Here is a 12,275-nt window from a genome sequence, read left to right on the forward strand (position 1 = left end):
TTTCCCAAATGAAGCATTGGGTAGCTGCAGGAACAGGGTTGGAGAGCCCATGGCATTCAGAGTTTGGGCGGAATATCACCTGTTACGCAGCAAGAGGCTACATGCTCCTCAAACAGTGGTTGATGCGTGGAGTAAAAGTGTTCCTATAAGCCCACACATTTCTATATGCAATGTGAAAGCAGAGTTTGATGTTTGCCACTAAAAAGAAGAGGATCCCACCTGCTGCTATATTTATTTATCAGCTGTTCATATTAAGCACATGCTCCGCTATAAAACTAAGACATTCTAAGGTTTGTATCATTCACAGCTAAAGTTTCCAAATAACTCTAAATCTAGCATATAGGACCTGTTTCAAATGATCACTTTTACGCTCAACGTGGCAACTTTATAATAACACTCACTGTGGAATGGGAAAAATATCCTTTCTATTTTATTCTTCTTACTAAAAAAATGATTTACTATAAAATAATGGCACTGCACTTATAAGCATATCTTGCCTGCTAAATAAATTAGATTACAGCCTATGACATGGTGCATAGCCAGATAACAAACAGTAGGCCAACTCACATTCTATTCAAGTGAAATACATTTTCTTCATATCATGTTTCTTTAGACCTGACTAAAATAAATTGTGAATTTATTGTGATGGTGTTTATTAGACTTTTTTAAAATGTAGATGTTCCAAAGGTGAGCATAAGCGGCTTGTATGTGGCTTGCATGTGTGGAGGCCTGGAGATGCTAAACGTGTTTATGTTAATTAACAGTCAATTACCTTGAGACCGGCAGTTATTTGCATGACTATTACCGGCAGAAAAAAAATGTCATGACCGATACAGCCCTATTTTATTTGTGATTATTGTAGCCAATTCTGTAGCAGTAATTCTGTTCGATTTTTTTGGTAATTCCGTTAGAATTCCGAGTTTTAATCACTTAATAATTCACAAACAAAATTACAAGTCACAAGTCAATATTTCTTAAACTTACAGAATGTAAACTATTTCTCCAAAACAAAATATAAGTATTAGTTGGCAGGGGTCTTAACGTCAACATCATTATGTTTGGATGTATTTCTGATACCGTTTAAGACTTTTTCTGCTAGATGTTTTCTAAGACCCTTTTCCATCTGTTTATCCAGAAATCAAAGCCTTTACTTATGCCTAATTTTTAGGATGGAAAATGGTTGAAAAATGTATATATGCCTTAATTTCCCCCAAAATATAGACTCTTAGCTTTCATTTGACACCCAATTTAATATGCACCTATGAACTTCACATGTTGGTGCTCATGGTTGATTTTACATGGAAATGCCCTATACTATCCGTCTGATTCGAGTCATTTACAGAACATCTCTATCTGCACATGACATGCTCCTCTCCAACTCCCACTCTAGAACAGCTTGTCTGTATGTACTTCATGCACACCTTTCTGATGCCCTGCATCTATTACTGAACATAATGCATTATTCACGATTACTATGTTTACATTCATGAATATTCATGTTCAGAACTCTCGGGATGGAATGGGGGTGGTGGAGATGTAAAACTGTGAGGAAGTAAGGAGGGTGAATGTGAAAATGATAAAATCATTTCTCACCCCCCCCAAAAAGTAGCTTAGTTCATAATTAGGGTATTTTAGAACAAAATTTGATTTTTTTACAAAGGACATATAATGCTTCCCAAGGAAGAAAATAAGGGACAGATAGACATTTATTGTGGGGAAGGCACACAATTTAAGTTGTTCGTAAAAAAAAGGCACCCAACTCCCCAACATAAAAAACATTTTCATGACCTCCCCTTTGCACTGTAAAATAATTGCACACCTTCCACCTCATAGAATGAACTCAAAATAATGTTTACGACAACAAATAACTATTTTAGCAACCCTGTGTTTATAAACGTGGATATCGTCTTCACCCCTTCAGCATGTTTTTGTCACACATTCGATGCGACACAGGGCTATGAGCCAGAAGGTTGAGGGTTCGCCGAACATCACAGACAAGCCTACTCTACCTCCCCGTTTCATTAGGCCTACACTACGAACAGAGTCGGCAGCATACAATGATCAGCTAGGGGGAAATCTGATTTTCAACATTTTGATGTTATAAAATATGCCAATGCCAATGCACCACACAACCAATTTAACAAACTTCAAGCACACAATATAAAGGTTTGCATTTTCAACACCACAATAAATAGACCATGTCAATCTGGACAAACAGAAAATACATCCCTCCCTACCTTGTAAGCCTACCCAGCTTTGAAGGCTTGGCTTGACCATCTCCGAATATCATTAAACTTTTTTGTATTTTGTAACAGATGTCTATTTCCACTCATCAAATGGCAGCTGCACAGTTTAGATTGATTTGATCGATTGATTTTATTTGTCAGTTTAAAAAATGCATACAGTACCAGTCAAAAGTGTGGACACACCTACTCATTCAAGGGTTTTTCTTTATTTTTACTATTTTCTACATTGTTGAATAATAGTGAAGACATCAAAATTATGAAATAACACATATGGAATTTATTTTATCTTTATTTAACTAGGCAAGTCAGTTAAGAACAAATTCTTATTTTCAATGACGGCCTAGGAACAGTGGGTTAACTGCTTTGTTCAGGAGCAGAATGACAGATTTTTACTTTGTCAGCTCAGGGATTTGATCTTGCAACCTTTCGGATACTAGTCCAACACTCTAACCACTAGGCTACCTGCCGCCCAGAATCACGTAGTAACCATTAAAAGTGTTAAACAAATCAAAATATATTTTATATTTGAGATTCTTCAAAGTAGCCACCCTTTGCCTTGATGACAGCTTTGCACACTCTTGGCATTCTCTCAACCAGCTTCACCTGGAATGCTTTTCCAACAGTCTTGAAGTAGTTCCCATATATGCTGAGCATTTGTCAGCTGCTTTTCCTTCACTCTGTTGTCCAACTCATCCCAAACCATCTCAATTACGCAACCTGGAAGTGTGTTGGATCATTGTCATGTTGAAAAACAAATGATTGTCCAACTAAGCGCAAACCAGATGGGATGGCGTATTGCTGCAGAATGCTGTGGTAGCCATGCTGGTTAAGCGTGCCTTGAATTCTAAATAAGTCACTGACAGTGTCACCAGCAAAGCACACCCACACCATCACACCTCCATGCTTCACGGTGGAACCACACATGCATGCGGAGATCATCCGTTCCCCTACTCTGGGTATCACAAAGACATGACCGTTGGAACCAAAAATCTCAAATTTGGACTCATCAGACCAAAGGGCAGATTTCCACAAGTCTAATGTCCATTGCTCGTGTTACTTGGCCCAAGCAAGTGTCTTCTTCTTATTGGTGTCCTTTAGTAGTGGTTTCTTTGCAGCAGTTTGACCATGAAGGCCTGATTTACACAGTCTCCTCTGAACAGTTGATGGTGAGATTTTTCAGTTACTTGAACTCTGTAAAGCATTTATATGGGCTGCAATTTCTGAGGCTGGTAATGAACTTATCCTTTATATCAGAGGTAACTCTGTCTTCTTTTCCTGTGACGGTCCTCATGAAAGCCAGTTTCATCATAGCGCTTGATGGTTTTTGTGACTGCACTTAAAGAAACTTTCAAAGTTCTTGAAATGATCCGGATTGACTGACCTTCATGTCTTAAAGTAATGATGGACTGTCGTTTCTCTTTGCTTATGTGAGCTGTTCTTGCCATAATATGGACTTGGTCCTTTACCAAATAGGGCTATCTTCTGTATACCAGCCCTACCTTGTCACAACATAACTGATTGGCTAAAACGCATTAAGAAGGAAAGAAATTCCACAAATTAACAAGGCACACCTGTTCATTGAAATGCATTCCAGGTGATGACCTCATGAAGCTGGTTTAGAGAATGCCAAGAATGTGCAAAGCTGTCATGAAGGCAAAGGGTGGCTACTTTGAAGAATCTCAAATATACAATTATTTTGATTTGTTTAATACTTTTTGGGTTACAACATGATTCCATATGTGTTATTTCATAGTTTTGATGTCTTCACTATTATTTTACAATGTAAGAAATAATGAAAATAAAGAAAAACCCTGGAATGAGTTGGTGTGTCCAAACTTTTGACTGGTACTGTATATATACACAGTACAAAGATTTTTTTAAGTGACCGGGATAGCACAATAAGGTGGGGACTTAAATACATTTACAATACAGAGATACCTACCGGTAGTAGCCTAGTGTTTAGAGCGTTGGGCCAGTAACCGAAAGGTTGCTGGATCGATTCCCCGAGCTGACAAGGTAAAAATTTGTTGTTCTTCCCCTGAGCAAGGCAGTTAACCCATTGTTCCCCGGGTGCTGTGGATGTATATTATGGCAGCCCCCCGCACCTCTCTGATTCAGAGTGGTTGGGTTAAATGTGGAAGACATATTTCAATTGAATGCATTCAGTTGTACAACTGACTAGGTGTCCCCTTTCCCTACATAGATACAGACACATTCAAAAAAGGCTCCATCAGCCAGCTTTTGACATTTTTTAAAAGTGGTTATGGTTGGTATGGCTTTGAGTTGCTGTGGTAGTTTGTTTCACGTAACAGCACTGGAATATAAAAATGTGTTCTTACCAGATAAACTCTTCTATTTAAAACAGGGAATATTAAAGTCTCTGGCTCCAGTATTACGCTGGTAGACATCTCTAACAAAGAAAAAATAGTTGGATAGTTACCTGGGGGCTGAGTCCGTGATAATTATGTGGACTAGGCCAAGGTAAATTAATACTAGTCTTTTTTCCACAGATAGCCAGCCTAGCTGCTTAAAATGCTCAACATCCAGATGAGTTTAAGTATAATTCTTACAAGCTTGTTTTGGCTGATCTGTAGCTTATTCTTCAGATGTTTGCGGTTGCTGGTGAACCATCCATGTGCAGGCATAATCAAAGTGACACCAGACTAGCACAATTGCCAGTCTTTAGGGTGTCTATAGCTAGGTTTGTATCCAATTGGCGACCGAATTTCATGCAAATATTCTAAAATATATTTACAACAAACAATATGTACATTTTCCCATCAGAGTTGTATTTCAGACATTATTTTTCTGCCCCCTGGCTGAATATAGAAAGAAATATGGTGTCTCCTGCTGCCCTGGAAGAGGTGGTCTTCACTGATATATCCCTTAAACAATGTAAACTTTGCTTTGGTCCTATTATTGCTAACACAATTTCCTTTTGCATTCCCCCAATGGTCCAAATGTGGAATCCGTGCGCTTGCAGATATCATGGACAGTAATGGTTTGAGAACATTAAAAAGATTTTAAAGATACATACACATTACTAGTTTTTCTATATTTACAATTTAGGTAATCTATGTTGGCTTGTGGAGTCCCTTGGGAAACCCAACTACCGAACCATCCAATGATGGGATTTATTAAAAAAATATATCTGGGCTCCTGAAAGGACTGATCTCTATAATGTATAAACAACTTTTGGAAAGCTCATGCTCTAAGCTAGCCATTAAAAAAAGTATGGTCCACAGATCTAATTGAATCTGAACAACCCATTAACTGGAACAGAATATGGAAAAATATGACTATGGTATTCCGTAATCCGAACCGTCAATTTATACAATTTAAGTTTGTTCACAGACTGTATTTAACACCAAGGAAACGTTTCACAATGACATTTCCCCCAACTCTTCACTGTGTCCTCTAAATCAGGTAGGCACATGTGATGTTGGAATGCCCTGCGGATAAAGACTTCTGTGGAAAAGTTACAAAATTAATTTCAAAGTGCATGAATGTAAATATTAAATGCTTTGTATCTATTATGTTACTTAATGATGATAGCTCTGTGAATCTCTCAATCAATCAGAGACAATTATTGCTGGCAGGCAGCACTATATATAACTATTTTCATCTTTGGATGGCTGGGCGGGGTTGGGGGAATGGAAGGTTGGGGGAATGGAAGGTTGGGGAAATGGAAGGTTGGGGAAATGGAAGGTTGGGGGAATGGAAGGTTGGGGGAATGGAAGGTTGGGGGAATGGAAGGTTGGGGAAATGGAAGGTTGGGAGTGGAGGCCCACAATTTTGTACTCACCTGAAAACAATAATGCAATTATTCATTGTATTGTAGTGTTGTAGGCTAGCCTAGGAAGGATAATTGTATTGTCCCTAAACAAGATCAATAGGAGAGCTTTTTTTAATGATTTCATGCGCAATGATGCACCTGGACTCTCCGCTGCCTATCAGCTATTCCTATTTGTTCTTGTGGATTCATATTGAAAATTAAAGCAGCTTTGAATGTTTTTATGTGTGGTATGATTGCTAGTTAGCCTATTGCAGATCTGGACAAACAATCCACCTACCACTATTGGCACTATGAATGGTGATAGAGTGTAGGATAGACAGAGTATCAAAATACCTCGATATAGGGGAGGCGCATACAAGTAGATGAGGAACTTTGGCTAGGATGGAAGAAATTATATAGTCAAACCTGTTAAAGTGAATGTAAACCAGGGGAAAAAACACACTATCCTTCCCAAAGCAACAAAAAAATTAATTAACCCCCCCACCCCCAAGTGATGTTTTACAGTGACAAGGACAGCATGGTTTCACAATATGAATAAGCTTCTCTTTAATAAGAGGAATGTAACCAACAACTAAAATGTTGACATACACAAACATTAGCCTAAGCAGAAAATGGCCTAGTTCACGAATCTTTTGGGAAATGTGTTTGCTGGCCAGATAGAATGTTCATAAAAGTTAATCAAAGTCATCATAAAATACATCACATCGAGAGCAAAACAATTTGTAGGTTACTTCGGCAACTCTGTGTGTTAATCTGGAGTGTTTATTATCACGGTGAAACAGCGGAATGTGAAATGAAAACGGGTGGGAGCCGTTGGCTGCCCTTTCATCAAAATGAGACCGAGAACATTAATGAGTTGTGCCTCTCTTCTGCCCCTCACTGTCACGGAAGTGGGCCTCGCTACCTCTCCCCAGGAAAAAAATGGCACAGGTAAACTAAGCCTCTCGGACATGGATTGCTGAGAGAAAAAAACGGCATTCAAAACCTAAACCGAAGACGGGAATCATTCTAAACGAGAGAGGCGGAGAGATCGACTGGCTGTTTTTAAATATAGGAAACCTCCCCGAATTAGTCATTCTAATGAAGTTTTTAATATATTCAGACTGCGTAAACAAACGCCACCCATACAGACGCACACACAAGATAAATCAAGACAAGAGTGAGTCGGGCGTTTGGGGCGAAACTTCAAATCTTTCATCCAAACTCTGACAACCACATAGCGAAAGTCGAGACAATGGCGGCAACAAAAGATACAATTGTATCAGTTGTTCTCGGTTATTTGGAGCAGGGCAGGTCCCCTGGTCAAATTCTCTCATGTCGACCGTGAATGTTATTAGTTGTATTTAACAGCTAATAACATTCAGGAACAGCCTTTATGTAACTATTTTAGCTAGCTATATTTTGGCTAAAAATAAATAGTGACACTTGTTTATTCATCACTAAGGCTAAAACACACAGGAGGTAGGCAGCACAACCAATACGTCCTAAAAACGACAATATATGCTAAACATTTCAAAGGGTTTGACCAATACGTCCTAAAAACAACAATATATGCTAAACATTTCATAAAGAGTTTGGGCTTTTATGCTAAAGAAAAGTAATGCTGTTGTTGATGTCAGTGAAACTAGCTCACGCACTAGGAGCTGAAAATGGGCAGATTGTAGCTGCCTACCATGGGATGAAAAAAAAAATGGTTTAGCCTACTTTTAATCTAAAAACATGACAAATTGTCATTGTCTATAACTGGCAAGCTAAAAAAAGGTTGACATATTTTGCGTCGAACGCGATATGTCGAATAGTTAATGAAATATGCTGAACTCCGCGTTCTCTCTATGGTCGGACAGGCCCACATGAATAACACAACAGCTACACCGACTGCACCGAACACAAAGGCTGGGGATAATAGGCAAATAAAAGCGACATCAAGCAAGTTAGCTTCTCGGCTTTCTATTATGTTACTGTAACGTGTAGTACGCGCAGCCGCTGACTGTTGGTGGGGGGAGAAAAAAATGAATATGCAAACATCCTCCAAGAAGGTTCACACCACAATAATAAGCATCAACACAAAGCCGATCGCCTAGCTATAGCAGCCAAGCTAACCATCGTATCAAGCTAGCACAGCTACAGTATTTGAGCAATATCTGAATATGGCATGTATAAAAACAGTCACGTCGCCGATTACTAATAAAATATGCTAAATTGTATTTGTAGACAGTGGTATGAATATGTAGCGGCGTACAGCGGTCTAATCACAAAGGTAGGCATGTCTTTTTATATATATTTATTTTTCGCCGTCGCACTGCAATACTATAGCCTGTTTCCCCCTGTCAAATATCCGCTAGCGGTGAATTAATTGAAATAATGCGGACAACAGCAACATTGCGCCAAATTATTTTGTTGTCGCCTTTCTTCTGTGCTAAACGGTTTCAGATAAATAGTTTTTGAATATAAGTATGAATATGTAAAATGCTGTAATGATTACCTGGTCCTGAACTCTCATCTTGACTCGCTGCTCCTCCGTCCGCCATTTTGAATATTTAACCCGAAATCCCAGCCCTGGTAGGAAAGGGATTTATAATCTACACACACCACACACAACTCATGTGCAAGTGCACTGTATTTTGACGTACTTTAAAAATACATTTGAAAAAGTATGAATATGTTTTTTCGTACAATGTTATATTTGCATGTGTTAACCCATGTTAGTAATATTCTAATAACCTAAGTAGTCTAAAGTAAATTGAACTAAATACATCTTCAAATATATTCAATGTTGTAGGCTGCAAATATGGCAGAATATTGAATAGTATCATAATGCATTGTTTGTGTTTGTTAGTGTATGTGAAATGGCACACGTGTGTAACATGTGTAGTAAACTGTGTGTGTGTGTGTGTATACAGTAGCACATATAGTCTAGCCTATACGTGTTCAGCCTCAGTTTTTTAAATCAATAGAATAAAAGCAAGAGTTGTCTCCTGAGGTTTTCCCCTGAACTCGGTGTATGTACAGCTCCACCGCCCTATTGAATTTTATTTTGATCTTCAGGCAATCAAGTTGAAACATCTATGGATCCTATTGACAAATCTCTGTGATGATGAATTGAAGTTCAGTGACATTAGTCATTTCTCACAGTAGATTTCATGTTATGAGCAACAGACTCCACGTGTGTCAGAAGAAGGCCCCCAAAGAGTAGAAAGCGGATGGAGGGGGAAACCTGTTGTTTATCCATCCACAACATGCACTGCCCTTATGACTTATGATGTAATTAGCAAATAGGCATTTCAATTTGACTGTACTATAATAGATTTTCAGGAGAACTGATAGAAAACAACAAACCTCAACCACAAAGAACCTTTATGCTTTCGTTGGTGTATTTTATATAGGGCTGTGTGACAAACGTCTATCAATGCTGAGTACAACTGCCTGATCCCTGAGTTCTCTTAATGGAAATAATTGTTTTTCTCCCAGGTTTTAATTGAAAGCTTCAGTGTACTTGTCTAGGGTATACACATCATGACCAGAACAGTGCAATCCATTCAGTTGTAGTTTTTTCAAAGTGATACGAGTACAGAGCAGACACCTTGTGTCTGTGTGTGTGTGAGAGAGAAATGCATGATAACACTGCCTCAGAGTTATCAGAGGCATCCTTGTGTCCATAATATAATCTATAGAATCCTTTGACTCACAGCCTCATTGTCTTCTTCCACTCATGACCACTGAAAGGATTAGATGGGTTTCCATTGTATTACTTTCTGCACTCACCTGTAGTCTTCTCAAACCAGAGCTTATTATTAAGGTGGTTGAGACAATGAGAGGTGTGGTCCCACTATACACTAAGTGGCCTAAAACCTATGTAGTTATATGGTTACAGAAGTTGGTACAGTGTAGTCACAGTGGGTAGCCTATATATTGTTACATAGATAGTACTGTACTATGTATGTACTGTTGTAGACTACCTGGTTGCAGTTTGAGTAACGGCGTTAAGGACGTACTGCAAGCTCACTCCACAGATAGCTTGACATGTTGCGGATGGAGCCATCCAATTGTACCATTGGAACATTGTCAAGGAGTGTTAGCAAAGCAGAGGTCCCGAGTTCGAGCCAGGTATGAGCCAAATTGGGGGTTAAGTGGTACTCGCTAAGCAAGCAACTTGACGTCAGAATTGTATGAATCTATATGTTAAACCTACCGTTTGTAAAACACAAAAAAAATGGCTCGTATTACTGAGGTGTAGCCTACCATGTCAGCCTCAATGGAATTATATGAATGCTCATCCATGTGGTAGGCCCACCATTCGTAAAACAGGCCGTTGCATTGGCTTTATTAGTCCTGATTCCTGTGACTAATCAATTTGGCTATTTAAGTTTGATTATCAGCTACCCAACTTTATCAGGACTTATCGTGAGCCTATTTGCAATGTGCAAAAATGTATGGATAAAAACTTGAAACAACTGATCATGACAATGGGGGTAAAACTCCTGGACAACAGTTGTGATTATCTGTTCCACATTGTCCATTTTACTTTGACATGTCCGGTTTTTAGGATTTGTTGTTTGTTAACATGACAGCGCATTTTTTATTAGATTGAACGCCATTTAGGTTAGGCCATTTGATCATAGAAACCTGCATGATGTAAAAAATGTCAGTCTCATTACATTGTCATACATTTTATCTCCAGCCTGAAGGCTACAGAAAAGGCCACATACTCTTTCTACCATATCCTGTATCTGCTACATGATTTATGATTCATCATTTTTTGGGACAGAATGTTGGTGTAGCGCTGCAGCAATGCGTCTCTCCAACAGCACCCTGGAGAGGCGAGCTGGGAATGGACAAGCAAAAATAATTTGTGCCCCATGCCTTTGACAAAGTGGGCACTGTTTATCACAGGGCAGCATCAGCTCTCACCTAAAACGCCCATATGCATATACACTGGTTGCGAGAGAAATTGTCATTGTTTTGGGGCAGAATTATGTGAGGTTGTATGTGTTGTTGTTGGAGGTGTGTGTCTTAATCAGTTTAGCTCAGAAAATGCTGCCCTCATCAATCTGCCGACATAGGCGGCCGCCTAATCCTGCCTAATGAGCGGGCCGGCCATGCACAGATGTAGCCATCCAATTAGTACCTTTTAGGTTGCTCAAACCGTTGGAATATTGTCAAGGAGGGCAGTCACGTGTGTTAGCAAAACAGAGGTCCCGAGTAGGAGTTGTTTTCTACTAAATTCTTGACCCACAAAGTCAAAATTGTCAATAATGTAAAAATTCATGAAAACCCCAAATATGCTTTTTGGTCTTAATTTAAGGTTAGGGTTAGGCATAAAGTTAGCAGTGTGGTTCAGGTTAGGATTAAGGTTAGGGTCAGGTTTAAAATCCCATTTTATGAAGAGAAATTGTAGAAATAGGTTGGTTTAGCCATAATTATAACTTTGTGGCTATAGAACCTAGTGACTTGTTCGAGCCAGGTATGAGCCGAATCGAGGGGGAAGTGGTACTTGCTAAGCAATCAAGGTGACGTCATAACACTTGCACAACTTTAAGAATGTGTAAATAAACTAGCAGGTAACATGTCATGGCATAAATAAACGGAGGTAAGCATTGAGCCCAACTTCATCCAGGGCTACATATAGAAGCACAGCTACTTCCAGGTAATTCAGCCTTAAGTTTTCAGTCCAACACTGCCATCTGCAGGCTGTGGATGAATATGACGACTGCTGTAAACAGTTGGCCTCATCTACCTCTATTTTTCCACACAAAAAACGTATTTCACAAGAGTAGAATATCGGCTGCATCATACTTCCAAACGAACAGTTAAGATGAATAAAAAGGTGCATAGGTCTACTTTATGCAACAGCAAAACTGGTGCAGGGAATTCGATGTAGGCTATCTGCCCAGCTAGCACATAACGTTCTGAAAACCACATGTTTTGGTGAGTGGTTGTCATATGGTTATTCTTCATACAACATTCCCACAACTTTCTCGGACTGGTGCAGGATAGTTGTTTGGCTTTGAAAAATTCTCAGCACATTTAAAGAACTTGACGAAAAAACCCCCCCTATATTTTCTTGGTATTTCATTACTTTAACAGAATGTTTCCTAAAAGTTCAAACATTTTATAATTTTTTGTTAATTTAACAAGGTAAGTCAGTTAAGAACAAATTCTTATTTACAATGACGGCCTACCAAAAGGCGTCCTGCGGGGACGGGGGCCTGGGATTAAAAATCTAAATACAATAT

General features: G+C 39.0%; 1 protein-coding gene across 3 annotated transcripts in view; it reads right to left on the reverse strand.

Moving 5' to 3' along the window:
* Positions 1-8,612, reverse strand: part of LOC115161280 (POU domain, class 2, transcription factor 1) — a 37,254-nt gene extending 28,642 nt beyond the window's left edge. For 2 of the 3 annotated variants that reach the window (XM_029712129.1, XM_029712128.1), the window contains exon 1: positions 8,525-8,585. In XM_029712129.1, coding sequence (XP_029567989.1) covers positions 8,525-8,570 — 46 coding nt within the window. In that variant the 5' untranslated portion in view covers positions 8,571-8,585. Of the gene's footprint in view, positions 1-8,524 lie in introns of all 3 variants that reach the window. The other variant, XM_029712127.1, reaches the window with a different exon arrangement.
* Between the last annotated feature and the right edge of the window lie 3,663 nt (positions 8,613-12,275).

This window comes from Salmo trutta, chromosome 24, assembly GCF_901001165.1.
Source record: "Salmo trutta chromosome 24, fSalTru1.1, whole genome shotgun sequence".
Taxonomy (NCBI): domain Eukaryota; kingdom Metazoa; phylum Chordata; class Actinopteri; order Salmoniformes; family Salmonidae; genus Salmo; species Salmo trutta.